Source organism: Toxotes jaculatrix, chromosome 6, assembly GCF_017976425.1.
Source record: "Toxotes jaculatrix isolate fToxJac2 chromosome 6, fToxJac2.pri, whole genome shotgun sequence".
NCBI classification, from domain to species: domain Eukaryota; kingdom Metazoa; phylum Chordata; class Actinopteri; family Toxotidae; genus Toxotes; species Toxotes jaculatrix.
This window is the reverse complement of record NC_054399.1, coordinates 28,767,313-28,786,332: the sequence shown is the minus strand read 5'-3', so window position 1 is coordinate 28,786,332 and position 19,020 is coordinate 28,767,313. Positions and strand designations below refer to the sequence as shown.

Below are 19,020 nucleotides of genomic sequence, written 5' to 3'. Positions count from 1 at the left end.
TAAAAAAAGGATGTGTGTCATCATGGCAATATGTGGTCCTACAGACACCTATTGTAGCAGGAACTACCACAGAGGTGGTATTGATTCATTTGACCAGTGTCTGTCTGTCTGTGGACAGATTTTTGTCACCATCAAAAAATCACAACCGTACAAGAGTTCAAGTACAAGTACTGACTCAAACCTTCACAGGTGTGTAGCTGAGATCACAGTGAAGATGGAGTTCAAAGATTGGTGTGGTCACACTTTACTCCTCTGGCATAGAGTGTAACACACAGCACTTCTCTCATGCTGTGTGTTCCATTGCACCGTACACAGTGATTTGGCATCACGGCTGGTGTGAACCCATCGTCTGCAGCTCAATATCAAGGGAAGATAATGAAGGCTGTATTTTCACTCCCTCTGGATACCATCATGTCAGTTTTCCCTGCTCTCTTGTGGCCACTCAGTTCTGTGGATATATGGGTGGTTAGTGTTGTACTCTCCTGCAGAAATAGTCCCTCTGTGAGATCAGTTGACAGTCAGGTAACTCTCTGATGCTGAATGCTGAGACAACAGATGTGACAGTGTTTGGTCATTGGGTTTGCACTGTGCTCCTGAGGTTAGAGAGGGGCCGGTTTACAGTCTGAGTCAGTGTCTCCATTAGCTGTTTACTGTGTCCTGTCAGGAAAGCTCGTCTAGATTACATAGTATCTTTAATTCACGGATGGATTGGCTGTGAGAGCGATTGCATGAAATGAACTGCAGCAAATTTGTGCAAGTATAAATCTGATGCGCAATATCGATTTTTGCGATAACGCTTTTATTCTGAATAATCCGGGGCGGAAGTGTTTTTCTGGTTACTGCTGGCAGAACACGGTTGACTTGACTGTGGTCCTCAGGGGCAGCAAAGTGGGCAAATTGGATTCCGGGCTTTAACAAAGACACCTGACCCGTCTCACACCGGTGTGCGTTCAGCGCTGCGGAACCTGCCGGTCCGGCCTGCCGCTGTCTGACGCGCCCCCTGATGTTCGGCTGCTCGTCGCTTCACATCCCCCTCCTGTTTTTCATCGTTTCCTCTTGTGTGGAGGATGCGACGGGGCCCGCGGAGCTCTGCTCACCGTGGAAACATCCATCAGCCGCTGCTCTGCTTCCATCTCCGGCACCGAGAGGAAATCTGAATAAACCGGGATCTTGTGGGTAGAAGCGGGAAGAAGAGGGCGTCGTGCAGAGGGCAGACATCGCCGTCCCAGTCTCCTCCATCCTTCCTCAGCGAGGGGAGGAATCGGCTTTAAAGCGCCGCTGGGATCCTTCCTCTCGCTCTGCTGGTTCAGGTGCATCTGGTAGGCTGTCGTACATTTTGTGCGTTATTCTGCTCTCAGGTCTTGGGAGCTGTGGTGTGCATGAACAAAGCAGGGATCAGATACTGTTTTCTGTTATTATGCGCTGTGGGTCAGTCTCAGTCTGCTCAGGTGGCCCCTGCAGCACCTCTGGATATTCAGCCTCTTCAGCCGTGACCACGGTAACTACATTTCTACCTGAGACCAAAGCGCTCTGGCTTTATTGGGCTGTATGTCCATATTAGCCAGCGGGAATGATTGCTGTGAACACGGTCTACCTGTAGGGCTGTGCCTCGCCTTTAAAGGGCTCCACTCAGAACCGGATTTATGAACACTTGAATAAACAGTAAATTAATATGGAACAGTAAACAGTGTACAGACATAGGATGATGTTACTGAAGTAAATGCTGAAACCATGACACAAATAAGCAGATGATGGCAAATGTCAGAGAGTTAATATGTGTAATCATTTCATCAGTTTATGCTAAATATGAATTACACTAAATATACCATATACACTCAGTGGCCCCTTTATTAGGTCAGCATGCAGTTTTTTTTGTAATGCCATAAGTCTTACAGTCAGAAGTTTGTAATCTTCAGGGTTTGTTTTGTTGACATTTTCAGAAATATGCAAATTCAATGATGTGTTTATTCTCAGGATTATTGACCCTGTTCAGGCCTGACACTAACATGAGGCTGTGTTTACAGATGCACACATCTGAGGGCACATTTGAGATCCAGTTGGAAGTGGTCTCAGTCACATAGAGCCACATTGTATCAGGACTGTGAATGTGTCCTGTGGATACACTGAAGGACCCCCTACATAACTACACAGATCAGTTTCCTGTGAGGAAAAAAGTAGACCTACACGGGTTTTCAGCATCAGCACAACTGTTTTATTATCTCTGAATCTGACCAGAGAAAGGCAGTCATGTGACTCAGGTGTGCAAAAGCTGCGCTGTTTAAGAATCTGCTCAGCCTGCCTGTGTGGCCCTGATGTTATTATAACAGGATATTCACCCTCTGTAACAGATGTGCTGTTGGGCTGGGAAGCTGTGCCACTCGTACTGTCTGATATATGGCAGGCCTGGAATTTAAGCCCATGTTGTGTAGAAAGATTTCTTCCTCTCCCTCATGACTCCCTGTTGTTGCAAGTTTCCAGCAGCGTAGACGTCTGAGTTTGACATCCGTGTTTTGCAAATCAAGACTGTCAGAAAAAAACATGCCAGCATCGATAAAAAGGAACTGATAAGCTCTGAGGCATACGATATGAATGGTTTGGGCAATTTGGAACCGCTTCTCATCTGGAACTGGTTCTCGATGACCACCCCAGTCTTAAGCACTCACTTTAATCAAATAATGGTAACAACAGTCCCCAGAGAAACATTTGTCAAGCAGCAGCACCTTCAGTGAATGATGCTTTGAACACCTCCACCTCCAAGAGAAAGGAAGAGGCCTTGATGATGGATCCCAGTCCCACTCAGTGTGTGATGGCATGAATGGTTCCTATGGTGACAGTGATTCACAGACTGAGATGAATATCCAAAAGAGGTTTAATTTGTAGTGGTGTCATCAGTGTCCAGGTTGTTGCAAAGAGTGTAATCTCCTGTGGATGTGCGGTTACAACACACTTCACTTCTGACTTGATAGGATTCATTCTTTCAGTCAGGGAGGTATTTTTCTGCTCTTTGATATTAAACACGACCACAGCGCTTGACAGTGTGACAGCGTGTCTCAAAAATCTTCATAAGTTTACATGAATATGTCTGAAGCAGCTGGCTCTGTCACTGGGAGTTGTGATCATTTATAATGAGCTACTTCAAAGAAACGTAAAGTTTAGCTCAGCTCTGGAAGCTGATTCATTCAGTGAGAACATCGTAACAGTGGAAACAGTGCGGTCTCAAGAGGCTGGGCTGGACTGTTTTTGCCATGTGGCTGTGAAACTGAAACTGAAACTGAAGGAAGCCGACCTCTGAACCAGAGTCATCTCTGAAATCTCTCTGAATCATTCTAGTTTCCCTGAGCAAGAACAAAACATAGTAAATAACACTGATATAAATGCACCTGTAAATATAAATGTCCCAAACCTAATGTTAGTCACTGGCAGAATGAACATATTCCTTCTGAAAAGAGACTGTGCAGAAAAGTTGAACAGCCTCTGAATACAGACAAAAACTGTTTCCATTAATTCACCAAACAATGGCAGAATCCCAGCAGACAGTCAAAGGTGCAGAGTCAGCCTGTATATAACGGCTGTGCTACTGAAACAAGTGTAGGTGATAGATTTTTATCAACCTTTTCCCTAAAAGACCGTTTCTGTGCAAATTTGCTAAATCAGGCAACAAAGAAAAAGCAACGTGGTGCTCTGTGTGTGTGTGGTTCTCTATCTTTGTGTGTCGGCCCTGCTATTGGCTTAACTGTGCTTAATAGAGTTAGGTATAAAGGTATGTAGTGAATGGCACATTTTACAGTGTAAAAATAAACTTGTCAGACTCTGGACCACAAAGACACTGTTTCTAAAGGATCTCAAACATGTCTGACATAAATGATTTCTCTACTGAGATTTCTTATTACTTATGAGCTTACATATATACCAACGTATATTCTAGCATGTCTTGGATAAGCTGATATCAGCTGATAATATCAGCCATGTTGATATATAAGTTGGGCAAGTACTAAAGTACTGGAATGTGAAATCTGAGAATCTTACATTACAAGCAAAATAAAACCCAGACACAAGCTAACAAACTAACTGCTGCACTGAGCTGTAGTTAGTCTGCCAACATGTGCCTCAGGGCTCCAACCAATCTCAGCCCTGACTGACTGACTCACTGACTGACTGCGAGAGCTTCGATTAATATTTAAGTGTTTTTCACCAAGCCTGAACAAATTGAGTTGTCAAAGTAATTCAGCCTCTGTGCTTCCAGTCTTTTTTTTGGATTGGTTGAAATCTCAGCTGAGTTGTAGATGCAGAGCGTTGGTCACGATTAACCTGACTGTTCTCTCCTCATCCTCAGTCCTGTCTGTTGGTGTGATGGCTGTGATGTTGGTGCTTCTCCTCTCCTCGCTGCTCCTGTCCACCCACACTCCTGGCCGAGCGTCTCCTTCCTGCCCTGTGAGCTGTCGCTGCTACAGCCTCACTGTGGAGTGTGGCTCCACCGGCCTGAGGGACATCCCCAAACACGTCCCTCCAGCCACACAGGCAGGTTCACTGCAGCGAAACAGGGCACTCACTGACACTGTGCTAATGTCCTATGTACTGATAGTATTAAACAACTAAAGACATTTCAATACCAAACCAAACGTCATATATATGGAAATACAGTGTAGAGGTTACCATGGGTCAGAATTCTTTGACATGTTCACTCACACTGACAAGAAGTCTCCCTTTGTCCCTCATGATCCAGACCATCTTCCTCCAGGACAATGTGATTGGTCAGATCCGTCGACAGGACCTCATTCTGCTGAGGCATCTGCACTACTTGTATCTGCAGGTAACGAACACACACACACACACACACACACACACACTGAGATGACAAAGTCTTTCATGCATATAAGAATGCAGTATGTTTGATGTCTCACACACTTAATGCCCCAGATGCTAGAGCATAACAATATTTATAATTCTGAATATAATAATAGTTTTTAACAGTTTTAAGATATGTGTTTATATTTTTTTCATGAAAAAAGTTTATTGTTAATTCGGACAAAACACTGTCTGTGATGTGCTGCAAATAAAGAATTTTCTGCTCTCAAAATATTCTGCCCTCTAATCAAATTCCATCACAAGAAATGAACAAAAACACAGGATTTTGTTCACTGATTGTGTCCTTGAGCTCGTAGGTCAGAGCTGATAAAGGCATGAGTTCTATTACGTGTTGTTTCCACTGTGAAAGGCTTGGAGGTTTCTCAGAAATACACACACACACACACACACACACCTCCCAGCACCAAACACAAGAACATCAAGAACATAAGCATGGGGTTTACAAATGTGTGTGTTCTGATGTTTGTCTCTGTGTGCTCTGAGCTTTTCATGTATTAATCATCCTCATTCAGTGGAATCTCTGAACATCTTGTCCAGTTTCAAACAAATGAAAACTTACAGCATAAGAGGCAACCATCACCATCAATATGAACCATTTTCATAATGGTTTCACTATGATCTCGTTTGATGACTGGTGATTATACCATGGTTTTACATGAGTGTGATGTAATACCTTTAGAAGACTCCTCCACCAGTTTAGCATCACACTCCCAGAACATTGTCAACAACACATGATGGATAAAAAAAGAGTCAGAGATATCACCGTCTTTATTCCACACCAGAGGACAGACAGATGAGTCCCTCTCCATATTTGACTTTCTTTACTTACTTTGTAAAATAAATTCTAACCCAGTGAGCAGGCTGTTCCAGCTGGAAAAGATCAGAGTGGAGGAAACAGCAGCAAAGCAGTAAATGCATTGATTTTAATGGAGATCAAAGCAGCAGAGGCTGTAGTTCCTGAGCCAGAACCAGCAGCAAAGATCTTTGTTTGGTCACGTTCTGATGTTCCTCTTCCTCCAGAACAACACCATCTCAGCAGTGGAGCCTGGCTCTTTCCAGAACCAGGGTCAGCTGTTGGAGCTGGCTCTGAATGGGAACCGGATCCACCTGGTGACAGCTGACATGTTTCAGGGACTCGAACACCTCCGCATTCTTTACCTGGCAGGAAATGACATCACACGGCTGCAGGACTACACCTTCCGTGGATTACAAGTAAACCATACGCGAGCACACGAATAATGTCATTCACATTTCACTTGTATAAATTTAAATGATAATGATGATGAGATAATCAAGATGCATTCTCCGTTTCCAGCTCAGTCGACTGAATATGAAGCTGGGTGGGTCATATTTACCTTTCTGTCCGTGTTGCAGCGTCTGCAGGAGCTCCATTTGCAGCACAACAGCATAGACATGTTAGCAGACCAGGCTCTGGCTGGCTTGACTTCTCTGGCTCTGCTGGACCTGAGCAGTAACAATCTTCACACCATTGGCCCTGCGTCCCTGAGACCTCTTGTCAGCCTGCAGGTGCTGCGCATCACAGGTGAGACACCTGTCAGTGTAAAAACATTCGAGATGATCCCCAGGAAAAACTTGATACTGATAGAACATGAACTCTGCTCTCTGTTGTCATTCTCCAGCTTTGTTTGTTTAACCCACCCCCCTTCCCCCAATAGAGTCCTGTACAGGGTCATAGGTAGAAACACAATCTCTGGATAAGAAAAACATTACACTTTAAGTGAACACAGCACGCTGACATGTTTTTGTCCTATCACCACAGCCAGTGACTGGCACCTCAGCTGTTTCACTGGTTCACGATGAACCTGTGTTGACTGTTTCTGTGTTGAGGGTTTCAAACCTAACCTCCATCCTTTGCCGTGCTGTAGATAACCCGTGGCGCTGTGACTGTGCTCTCCACTGGCTGAGGAGCTGGATTGATGAAGCAGGGCAGCGGCTGCTCAGCTCTGCAGAACGTCGGCTGGTCTGCACCGAGCCGCCACGTCTCTCCCACCTCAGCTTGGTGGAGGTCCCCCTCAACAGCCTGGTGTGCATCCCTCCACTGGTGCAGCTGGAGCCCAGAAGGCTAGCTGTGCGCCTTGGAGAGAGTCTCAGGGTGTCCTGCCATGCTTCTGGTTACCCACGGCCACAGGTAGGGATACTTAAAGCTGTCGGGTATATGATATATGATCACTCACTCTGTGTATTCTAGGATTTGATGTTTTGATGATGGCTTTTTGGGTGTTTTTTGTTGGTTTTTTTTTTGGAGCTTACCACTCCATCGTAAAATGAATCCAGATAATCCTTCTTCATGTCAAGCATCTGTTTGTGGGACAACTCTTGTTTTCTCTGCTGCTACCGGCTCATTGAAAGGAGACTTAACCGTACATTTCATTTCTACACTGATAACACGCAGCTGAATGTCCCTCTACGACCTCGTAGCACCACAAATGTAGCCCTAATCTTTCAGAGATTAATAGCTGAATTTTACAACTGTCTGACAGTGTTTTATTAATGACCTTACAATGCAGGCTGAGATCCCTGAGCAGGGGTCCTCAGGCAGTGCATTATCAGTGGTGACCATGCCTTTCTAAACTTAGCAGGAACTGATTTCTCTCCAAACTGTCCCTGTCATGCAGCTGGGATTTTTTTTTTACATAAAAAAAAAAGCAGCAGATGTGTCTTTGTGCCATTAAGGACAAATCTGTTTCTCTTCCTCTGCGTTCACCTCCTTCCCTGAAGCTCTGCTGAGTGAGCTCATGCTGTGCCTGAATCTTGCTTTGCATTGTATTCAAAGGCATTTTTCACCTTGTTTTCTGTGGAGTGAACTGGAGCGAAGAGCGAAAAATGGAGATTTTGAGAACGGCTGAGAGCAGAGTGATTACAGAGTGCTTTGAGTGAGGAGCAAAGACTGCTGCTCCACACATTAAGCTGCTCCGGATTTTAACCAGACTGAAACGTCTCTGAAAAAAAACCTGAGTTCACCAGGATTTAGGCCTGACTTTCTATGGTTGATTTTATGGTTAGGAAACTGGGGTTTGATAGTGATTATATACTGTATAAATACAGAAAGTAAGTGTGTATGTATTTATTTAAATATACTTGCTAGGAATTGCTTGGCATTGGTTTTGCAATAATTATTATGTGGAGCCTGCATTGTGCTTTTAATCCAAACCGTCTGTAACATTAGGAAGTCCACTCATCAGGAAACACTGGATGCTTTTGCAGGTGACGTGGAGAAAGGCATCCCAGGGTAAAGTGGTGCTTTCTCCCAGAGGCCTGGTTCAGGAGCTGGGTGCTGGAGCAGGTGGAGTGGGTGCAGCAGAGGAGCCGTCAGAGGAAGGCAGAGTGAGTCTGCAGAAGACTGACGGCGAGCGCTTTGACCCGGACACCGGCAGCGGCATGCTGTTTCTCAGTAACGTGACTGTGGCTCACGCAGGTTTCTATGAATGTGAAGCCTGGAATGCAGGGGGCGTGGCCCGGGTGACCTTTCAGCTCGCCATCAACTCATCCACTTCCTCCTCCTCCTCTTCCTCCTCCATCTGGGCCTCGTGGTCCCAGGTGTCTTCGCCATACTCCCCCGCTTGGCCCCGGCTGAGGAACCACGGCCCCGCTTTGGGCTCAGATGTGAGCCGGGAACCCCTGTACGCTCTGGGCAGCATGGCCTTCAGCGCTCTGGGAGCTGCCACTCAGACTGCCATCGCTGTGGGCATCTCCCTGCTGGCTCTGACCGCTCTGCTGCTGGTCGCCATGATCTACAGCCGACATCACCAACAAGATAAGGAGGCCGATGGAGCCGAGAAGGTGTGTGTCTGTTTGTCTGTGCCAGAGTAGATGAGGCATGTTGAAAATTAGCCATCAAAAATATTTAAACTGATGAATGAGAGGAATATCAGCAGTATATAGATGATAAGAGCCAAACTCATCCCTTGTGAAAACACCACAGATCATAAAAGTGCAATCAGGTTTTTTTTTTCCAGATCCAAAGTTACAGTTTGATAAACAGGACAAAAACCTTTCAAGTGCTGTAACAGAGCATTTGAGGCCCTCACAGGCTCCTTCCTGGGCCAACAAGGGATGAAACACACAGTAAAGCAGGATTCAATAACAAACAGCGAAAATCTTTACCCTATAATCTATTTGTAAGTGTGAGGGTTTCTGAAGCAGGATAAGTCTCAGTGGTCATGTACATGTTTAAGCACAGAGAATCTGACTCAGGTTTCCTGAAGCTCTCATTGTATTCACACACAGGCCCAATATCAAATAGAAATAAAGATATACTTACAGCCAAGACAAGAGCAACAAAGCTAAACAAAGTTACTTTATGTAGAAATGAAGTTACTTTATGTGCATATTACATAAATGTATTACCAACAAAACTCTTCATGGATAAGCACCTTCTTACGTTCCCTTCTCTACCTCCTTCCAACATCTCACCTCAAAACCTCTTCTTGAATTTTGACTTGCAGGAGGAGAGCATCCTCTACGTGAACGACTACTCTGACGGCCCCACCACCTTTGCCCAGCTGGAGGAGTACCGTGACGAACGCGGCCATGAGATGTACGTCCTCAACAGGGCCAAGCCTGTGCTGCCTCCTGCTCCACCCACAGCTGTCTCCACCACTAACTTGGGTTGCCCCGCTCCATCTGACACCTCCAGCCACACCCTCTCCTCGGGTCCTGGCCAGACCATGACTCCGACTCTGGCCCCCAACAAGCAGCAGCAGCAGCAACAGCAGCAGCAGGAGGGTGACATACGGACCATGAGGAGAATGGCGGGGGAGGGAGGGGAGGCTGAGCCTGTGATCACATCAGAGGCTGAAGGGATGTTTCTTAACCACACAGGCCTGTTCATGGACTCTCAGATCGCTTATGAGATCCACTGCTGAAGGGCAACGACTGAATCCACTGAAACGACGATGCATTCATTGAACATTGGAAAAATCTAAACCACTGTGTGTGACACAGTGGTTTACAGCAGGGCCAGTCACATCTTGCTGCTGCTGAAATCTACCAGTAAACTGACAGATGGACTCGCTCCTGTGGAAGTCCAAGACTCATCCACACTGACAGACTCTTATTGGAGAAGGTTTAAATACCTGGCAGAGCTCACGGTCTGGTTTAAATCAACAGAGCTGAGGCTTTTCAGTGGACATACTGTGACCTTGCATGTCAAAACATCAGAGGTGATGGTCATTCAAAGGCTCTACACTGTTCATGACAATGAGAAGTGGACTCAAGTATATAGTGAGCAGCACACATCCAAACTGTCCTGTACATGAACATCTGGGTCAGCATTTATCAGAACTACTTTCATAGCAGAACCCTTTCACCATTACTGCTGTACAAGAGTTAACATCTATCTTCTCAAGAACTCAGACAAAGCCCAGTGCTTATTTGCAGGGTAAGTATAACAAAGGGGGGGGAAGTCAGGAAATCTTCCAGTACATGAGCATGTGGGAACCCTCGTGTGTTTTGTTACTGTTGTTATTGTCTTAATTTAATGTGAAGGCAGTACAGTACAGTGATGGTGGGATAGCAGCAGCTGAATTTTCTTACTATTTATTTAAAATGTGTGGGAACATGTTTATCATCACAGAGAAAAGATCTTTGGAAAATTCTGGTTGTTTTCAATCTGAGTCTTAATCTCCCATCGTATGTCAAACTGATCAGTTCTGATTGAAGTCACATCCGGTGAAACTCTGGTGTCTGTATCACCACAGTAAAGCTGTCCTTACTGCCCTTACTGACACTGGAGATTGTGGATAACTGGTAGTGATGGAGCAGGTTATCACATGGTTCTCTGAACGCAGCTTGCTCTGGAGCAGGTTAGCCGTGCAGCAGACAGAGGCAAGAAAAAGTCAGTGAACCATCACAACTACTACTTCCAGACTGCAGCTAGTCAACAATGTAGAATACAGTTTGAAGTTGAGAGTTGCTAGATCATTGTCAGGAACCCCCCCCCCAGAGATAGCTGTTAACATATTACTCTCACCTGGTGTAGCTTCACTCTGACTGTCAGATACATGAACAGTTTTGAAATGCACAGGATTTACTGTAGCAGCCCTTTATGTCATAATCCAAGATGAACATTCATAAAGAAGCACTAGCTGGGATGTTTGATTACTGAGGACATCAGGCTCCACTTCACACCATGAGTCTCCACATTCAGACAGCTGTGTAGGACTGACTGAAAGGAGACGTTTCCACTGACTGAATCTGTACTTTCTGCTTTTTCTGAGACGCTATTCTCTAATGTAATGTAGAATACATAATGTCTGAGAAAACTGAATCTGCATTTAAATGTTTTAATGTTCAATTTTCTTCTTTTAACATTATAATTTTACTTGAGGAAACATAAATTCATATCTACCTAAATTTCACACCCGTCGGCACAAACATCTTGTTGCAAATGAATTTTGCCTCATTTTATTGAGTGAAGATGAAAGTCAGCCTGGCTGAACTGTGACGGATGGAAAGGCACCATGATCCTCACTCAGCCAGAAGAAGAATGTGGATGGGAATAACATATATGTTCATATAAAGTCCAGATGTAATGATGCATTGTTTCTTGACTGTATCTCTGTCTATGGTCTGCTGCATGCTGAAACTATAGAGGGATGATATTGCTCACTTTGAATGCTGGGACAGGCAGAGTGGCAATATGGGAAAGCAGCAAAGGGTCTTCACAGGTCTACTCAGTCATAGCTGGATTAACCTCCTGTGGGACCCCGGGGCAAAAACTTGTAGTTGGCCCTTATTGACCCCCCCCCCCCCAGTACACATGGCAGTTTCATTGTTTGTTTTTAGTAAAAAATGCCAAAAACTCTCATTATTTTCTTTATTTATTCAATATGAGTATTTATTAGTTTCTCAGTTTTTTTGTGATGGTGAACTCATCATCCTTGGGTTTTTAAGTGTTGGTCTTGAAGTCATTTGATAAAACAGAGCTTTACAATAAATGAGCACAACAAAAACTCAAACAGTTCAGATCTTAAAGCTTGACTTTGTGTGAACAGCCTGATCCAACTCAAATAGATCCGAGGATAATTCGACTTTATCTAAGTGCTGCTGTCGGTGCTGGCGTTCTCTTTTTTATTCAGGCCCACCTCGTTTCAGTCTGGGTCTGGACCGTAGCCTGTCTGTTGTCTGACTGGGTCTCTCTGGAAAATAAATGCATGCATGTCACATAGGTTTTCCACAGGGATGTGGAAAGTGTGCGCCTGTAACGACCTCTACTCTGCAGTCCCCCTCCATTCTACAGCGCTCTTTAACCTCTTTCAGCTCACTGTTTTGGTTTAACAGCCTCATATCCACTGTACACTGCACCAAGCAGTAAAGAGATGAAGTTAGAGACTAGCTGGTGAACATAGGGAAGCATTTAGCAGCTAAAGAGTCAGATATTTTTTCTCAGATCTAAAAGGAAAGTAAATATTGGACTTACATTCACCAAGTGGACACAGACACAATTCCAGTAGGACGATCATGTTGCTCCGTGGCTGCTGGGTGTTGAAGGCAACTATACAAACTTTTCATGGTGATCACAAAAAAAATCAGCGCAGATGATTCTTGAACTATGCACAATGTACTAAAAATTGGCTGAAGTGGAATGTTGAATAGAAAGACATATCACCACAATACATCAGATCAGATTTTTCAGGATGAGGAGGAAAACATTTGATGGCACAGTATTATTAGGGTATAAGGATTGCATGTAAACCAGATTGAGAGCTCTGAACCATTACATTAGTCCAACCTATACATGATTTAAATTGTCATGGATTTTCTCATAAGTAAGTGTCTGTGTAGAAGGGGATCTTTAGGATGCTTTTGATGAGTACGATTTCCTCAGCCATTTTAATGGACTGCAGTGCAGGCACTGTAGAGGTCACCTGTGTAAAAAACCTGATAATGCATGTCAAGTGATGAGAAAATAAAACCCAGGCCAAAAATAAACAGAATGATCCTTTAAGTTAACCCTCTGTGTTTGCTTCATTCCTGTACTTGTGCTTTTTCCGCTCACGCTGACTTCATTATGTGATTTGGATAATGAGGAAATGTCTGTGCAGACTGGGTGATAACTGGATGATAACGCTGTGTCCTGTAGGAAGGTTTGACAGCCAACCAAACTGTCTCACCTCCTCATATAAATGAACTCAGTAATATACAGGCTTCCACTTTCGTCCCCCCTCTAGTTTCTTGAGCTTCATTAAAATGATCTCATCTGTCAGACTGTGTCAAATACAGCAGTGATAAAAAAAAAAAAAGTAAGTGAACCCTTTGGATTTATCTGCATTTCTGTATAAAACCGTCTTAAAAATATGGTCAGATCTTCAGTTAAGTTACAATTATAAACAAACACAATCTATTTTAACTAAAAACACACAAATGATTGTACTGTTCTTGCCCATGTCGAATAAATTGCTCAAACTTCCACAGTGTAGGTTGGAAAAAGTATGCGAGCCCCTTTAGCTAATGATATCAACAAAAGCTAACTGGAGGCAGGGGTTAGTAAAGTCAGGGGTTAAGTCCTGTCGATGAAACCAGATCAGTGCATAGTGTTAGAGATGCTTTGATAATGGCACCACACAGAATGATCAGTGAGGGATGAAGGAGGTCCAGAGTAACAGCCAGTGGCTTAAAGGAATCATTGGAGCTAGTTAACATCTCTGTTCATGAGTCTGCTGTGCATATGCAAAGTGCACGGTGCATAGTGTCCAGCCATGGACACCAGGGAGGAATCCACAGCTGTCCAGAACATATAACACACATATAACAGTGTGCGTTTCAGCCCTGTTTTTCAGTAGTATGTGTCATGTGAATCTGATGGAACAGAGACATTTAATCTTGTGCTTCAAGATATTTTCCTTCGTTTTATGTGTGTAACTACACACATGGATTGTGTATTTGGCTCTGAGTGCTGTCAAAATGCAGGTGACCTACAGCCCAGTACTGTACTTGATCACATCCTGTGTAGACTCATGTTCAGCACGTGCTGCTCATCCTATGTCTCCTCTGTAGAAACAGTGTTATACTCCAACGACCATGTGGTTTCATTAACTGTAACACTGAAGTTGTCAGTTCAAGAATCAGTTTGTGTCACTGTGTTACTTGTGTTATTTTATCGCTTACTGTAAAGGCTAGAACATGCTTCCTCTGTGCAGTCGAGCATAAAGGTTGTTCGGGGACATTTGTGTGGCTGTTTTTCACACTCGCACGTCAAACATTTCCATTTGTTTCCTGCTCTGTTTTGAACCTGCCTCCTGACAGGAGTTGAATCAACCAATCACCTTGCTTGACTTTAGATTTAGACTCAAAAGCACAGCTCTGGCAGCACAGGTAGAAAACAAAACAAAAAAAAAAAAGCAAAGGCTTGTGGATCAATGATTGGAGCGAGGTTTGTTAAGAGGCAGGCAGGGGGACCACGCAAACAAGAGCAAAGGGGCAAAGTCAGGCAGGCAAAAATCCAAAGACAGAAAAGGGTCAAAAACTGAGGCAGGGTATCCGATAAAGGACAGGAAGGTATGATTCAGAGGCAAGGATGAAGGGATGATTGTGAGCAAGTGGATGTGGGGATCAGGTGATAAGGAACACACTGAGGACAGCTGGCTTCACAGGGAGGGAACGACCCAGTCTGACACAGAGCGATGAATGAATGAATGAGCTGTTCTATTTACCAGTGTGTTTGTATTCATTTCATGCCACAAATCTACAATAAGATTTTAAAAATAAAGACAGTGTTGTACTGCTCAGGTATAATTGTGGACTTTGTGCTGATCTGTGACCAAAGAGTAAATCATATCTGTCCAGTTTTGGTGTGTGGCCCACTCTTGGATAATCATTACATCTGGGAACCTGTTTCTCATTATTATCCCATCACTGAGTCACTGTTCATATTTATTTTTCTGCCTCCTGCTGCACCTCCTAACCTTGACATTATATTTGATTTTGAGGTTTAGAGTGTGCTCACATTTTAGGTGTGGGCCTGATTCTCCTGATTTGTGTGTTTCAATTCCTTCACAGAACTGGGGCGGGGGGGGGGGGGGGGGTCCACCTGGCAATGGTCCACCAAATTGAGTGCATGTCACACATTCTGTCTCACTTCTCCTGTCATCCTGGAAAGACTTGGACTCTGTCACTGCTCAACAGACACTTCTGGTGGTCCACCGTGGAGACTGACACTAAGGCCTAAGTTGCAGCTCGTTCCGTCCATGCTCGTGGGAGGGCTTTGCATCAGACTCCTGCAGGCCTGTTAAAACCATTACTTGTTCCTAGCCAGCCCTGGTTCCCACGTTGCTCTGAAACTTCACTCAGTTTCCTCCTTCACAAGGTAAAAGTGTCATTTTCTCAATGATGAAAATGAAGGAAGGCACCAAGGGGCTAGTTGCAGACGGAGGACTCACTCTTAAAGGCAGCGTTGAATTGCCTTCAGAGAGCATAAAACTCTACCATGCATTACTAATAACTTTTAATGGCCAGAGTTATATACTGATGTCCAGATGTTTTGTGGAACCTGTCCTGAATGACACTTAGCTCGCCACAAAAAAGTCCACTGCAACCAGTGCCAAGTATTGATGTACCTTTTTCCAGGCCCGCAATAGAAACTATGAGACTGATGGAAAGGGCTGATTCTGGATTTAGGTATACAATGTTGTAAGAATTAAACTGTGTTAGGCAAACATAATTGCATGATCATAACTTAGTATATTTTAATCAAATGGCTCTCCATCATCTTATTTGTACATGTTCAGTGTTAACAGTAAGGTTTAGGTATTAGCTCCCATAGCTAATAGAAGCTGCTCAGGCAGCTGGGAGTTCATTGGGTTGAGAAAAGGGCCTGTTCACATGAACTGTTGCACCATCTGGCCTAAAAGGTGCCACCTTCCAGAGACTCATGGATCGGGTCTCATCAGTGTGGCAGCTGCTCACACTGATGCTATTGTCCCCCAATGGAGGACCTGAGAAGGTGGTAGGTTCCAGTTAGGTGAGGCTGAGAGGGTGAAACACAAATCACTGGAACGAGTTTTCCACTGTCATCTGCCCTGAATATGCTGCAGCGAGACACAACAATGTCTGAGTCAACATGACTCATTCACTGTGATGGTGTATTTAGCTCAACATAAAGTTCAACATAAAATGATATGAAGCTTTGATGCAAATGACAATTCCTCTAATTAAACTTGCTTCAGTAGAAATGCTTGTATAGTGACTGTATGTCAACTATGATGAAACTGATAGAGTTTCAGTGGAAATTTCAAAATAAGCTGCACTGCTCTGGTTAAAGTCTCTGTTTGTTTTTGACTTTGGCAGAGCTGAGGTCTTGTCCTCACGCTACACCTCTCCTGTCTCTTATCTCATCTGTCTTCTATCTGTCACTCTCCCTCCCTCCCTCCCACTCCAGTCTGTCAACCTGTCCATGTCTATATAACCCTGCTGTCTGCAGTGGTCAGGCTCCATCTCTGTCCTGTGCACCATGAAGAGTTTAGCCATCGTGGTGCTGCTGTCGTCAGCGGCGCTGCTCTGCAGCTCTGCTCCAGTGTTGGAGGCGGTAACATGCACTGAAGATAGTGGTGCTCCGGCAGCACGTCTGGCAATGCATCACATCAACGAACAACATAACCATGGCTACAAGTTCCGGCTCAGTCAGATCCAGGGCAACAAAGTGGAAAAGGTACTGGAACCAGAAATGGGTGATAAGTGTGAGGACATGAGGAGGAGCAGGAGCACTGTCAAATATAAACTTGCTCTGCTGCTCTTCTTCTTCTTCTTCTTCTTCTTCTTCTTCTTCTTCTTCTTCTTCTTCTTCTATACTACAAACCTAAGATCCTGTATTGTGGTGGTGTGGGGATGAAACACTTCAGATGTCTCATTAACTGTGGTTCCTGCTCTTGCTCTGTTCTCAGGTTGGTGAAGGCTGTAACATCGAGTTACAGCTGAACCTCCAGGAGACAGTGTGCCACGTTGTCAACCCCAAACACTTTGAGGACTGTGAGCTCCGTAGAGAGACTGACCAGGTAAAGGCTGAGCAACAGTTTATTGAATCCAGTTCCAGGCACATTCATCCACAGCCAGGAAATGGACATACTGATCTCCACACTTCTTCCATAAAAGAGACGTGAGGCATGTGCAGCTAAATGTCACTGTCTGTGTTTGTCTATAGGCGGTCATGGCCAACTGCACCGTGACGATGACTGTAGAAAATGGTGAAGCCAAAATCACCAAGTACAGGTGTGACACACGAAAAGGTGGGCTGCTCTTCTGTTATGAGTCCAAACCTGTCACCACAACCTGAACCCTGTTTTCTGTTTTTGTTTGTTTTACACCCTGTGTCAGTGCTTTTACAGTTATCCAGTTCTACGATAACCATAGGGTTAAGGTTAGGAAATGATCATTGTTATGGTAAAGAAACTACAGGTGAAGCAGCTAGCTTTTTTTTTTTTTTATAACTCCAACTCTCAACTGTCATGATTTGGATGATTATTTGTATGCTGTGGAGCCCTCAGAAAGCAGGCTCACTCATAACAATATCTCTGTGTGTGTGTGTGTGTGTTAGTAAAAACTAACGCAGAGTTGACTGCGATCTGCCCCGACTGCCCCACACTGATTCCACTCAACAGCACCGAGGGTGTCGACTCTGTCAAGGCAGCTGTGGCTAAGTTCAACGAGAACACCACCAACGAGAACTACTACATCCTGCTGGAAGTGGGACGGATAAGATCTGGGGTATGGAGAGTCTCTCTGCTAACACACACACACACACACACACACACACACACACACACACACACACACACACACACACACACACACACACACACACACACACACACCTTAAAGTTCCTTCTATTTTGTATGATCATCACAGACAGAGGTGACAGTTCTGTTGGAAGCTGAAGCATAACCAAAGACTGCCTCTGCATCCCAATCCCTTAAAACCCTGCACTCGTTCCCTGATACGCTCTCTTTCTCCTCCTCCCTCAGTTCTCGATGGCATCAGGAGGGATGGAATACTACGCTGAGTTTGCTCTTGTGGAGACTCAGTGCCCACAGGCATCCAGAATCAACCCAGAGGCATGCAGACCCCTCTGCTCTGACAGCGCTGTAAGCACTACTCTCACATACAGAAGTGCTGGAAAGATTTAGAGCCACACGCTGTTTGTGTTCCAGGCTGGTTTGACTATTGCTTTGAGTGTGATGTTGAATATTTCTGTCTTTTGCTGTCTCTCTCTTCTCTTTCCCAAGGATCATGCTTTCTGCACTTCAACTTCCAGTACAAAAGGACTCGAGTCTATTGAATGTGAATACTATCCCCCATTGGTGAGTCCACATAAATGCACACCTGTTTCATCCTAAAAAGGACTCTGCATTAGTGATTTATTCTGTATCTATAATCTGGACCTCTGAGGTTATACACAGCTGCACTGCAGAGATACAGTTGAGCTAACTCTATGTTTGCTCTGTGAACAGAACACTACTGCCCCTGGCCCTGATGATCGGGGGCGCAGATGTAGACATCATCATCATCATCACGAGCACCATCATCATGGACCACCACCCCATGCTCACGATCATGGTCACGGGCCTCCTCCCCATGCAGGCCGTGGAGGACCTCCACCACACGCTCATGATCACGGTCAGGGGCCTCCTCCCCATGCAGGCCGTGGAGGACCTCCACCACACGCTCATGATCACGGTCACGGGCCTCCTCCCCATGCAGGCCCTGGAGGACCTCCATCCCAAGCTCATGATCACGGCCACGGGCCTCCTCCCCATGCAGGCCGTGGAGGACCCCCACCAAACGGTCATGATCACGGTCACGGGCATCCTCCCCATACAGGCCGTGGAAGATTCTCTCGAGCCTTCCGTCCCTGCCATGGATTCATCACCAATCCTGACCCAGCTCTCCACCCTATTTGCCCCTGGCCTCTTCCCGACCCCCGAAACAACCCGAAACCGAGCCAGTCCTGAGATGTGCACACAACGTCAATTCAAAGGAACCGTGACTGTTTGTTACTGTTCAAAAGCCCTCACTAACCGTCTCTAACATATGTAAGAAATGCCTCAGTCCTTACAACATATTACAGAACATGTAAAATAAACTGTCAAGGTGTCGGTCTTTGTCATGCAAGCTTCTTTCCCTGACCTGCTGTATGCACA

At 44.9% G+C, this 19,020-nt stretch overlaps 2 protein-coding genes across 3 annotated transcripts; both read left to right on the top strand.

Annotated features, from left to right (window-relative positions):
- Window positions 1-709: 709 nt before the first annotated feature.
- Window positions 710-10,259, top strand: LOC121183149 (leucine-rich repeat-containing protein 24-like). 2 transcript variants are annotated; one of them, XM_041040047.1, is made up of 8 exons: window positions 710-1,310; window positions 4,334-4,518; window positions 4,724-4,810; window positions 5,887-6,078; window positions 6,241-6,409; window positions 6,753-7,015; window positions 8,092-8,667; window positions 9,333-10,259. In XM_041040047.1, the coding sequence occupies exons 2-8, from the start codon at window positions 4,351-4,353 to the stop codon at window positions 9,750-9,752; spliced, it is 1,875 nt and encodes a 624-aa protein (XP_040895981.1). In that variant the 5' UTR covers window positions 710-1,310; window positions 4,334-4,350; the 3' UTR covers window positions 9,753-10,259. The 2 variants fall into 2 exon arrangements, with proteins under 2 accessions (XP_040895981.1, XP_040895980.1); XM_041040046.1 differs by having other exon boundaries at window positions 710-1,319.
- Window positions 10,260-16,316: 6,057 nt separating this feature from the next.
- Window positions 16,317-18,975, top strand: ahsg1 (alpha-2-HS-glycoprotein 1). Its single transcript, XM_041040054.1, has 7 exons — window positions 16,317-16,534; window positions 16,767-16,877; window positions 17,024-17,108; window positions 17,417-17,586; window positions 17,845-17,964; window positions 18,106-18,180; window positions 18,331-18,975. The coding sequence occupies exons 1-7, from the start codon at window positions 16,337-16,339 to the stop codon at window positions 18,829-18,831; spliced, it is 1,260 nt and encodes a 419-aa protein (XP_040895988.1). The 5' UTR covers window positions 16,317-16,336; the 3' UTR covers window positions 18,832-18,975.
- Window positions 18,976-19,020: the final 45 nt, after the last annotated feature.

Bases quoted from the DNA above. Each gene is read 5' to 3' on its own strand.
- LOC121183149 (XM_041040047.1), top strand. From the start codon at position 4,351: ATGGCTGTGATGTTGGTGCTTCTCCTCTCCTCGCTGCTCCTGTCCACC. The intron at 4,811-5,886 runs GTAACGAACACA...CTCTTCCTCCAG, and splicing joins TGCACTACTTGTATCTGCAG to AACAACACCATCTCAGCAGT. The intron at 6,079-6,240 runs GTAAACCATACG...TCCGTGTTGCAG, and splicing joins ACACCTTCCGTGGATTACAA to CGTCTGCAGGAGCTCCATTT.
- ahsg1 (XM_041040054.1), top strand. From the start codon at position 16,337: ATGAAGAGTTTAGCCATCGTGGTGCTGCTGTCGTCAGCGGCGCTGCTC. The intron at 16,535-16,766 runs GTACTGGAACCA...CTCTGTTCTCAG, and splicing joins AGGGCAACAAAGTGGAAAAG to GTTGGTGAAGGCTGTAACAT. The intron at 17,965-18,105 runs GTAAGCACTACT...CTCTTTCCCAAG, and splicing joins CCCTCTGCTCTGACAGCGCT to GATCATGCTTTCTGCACTTC.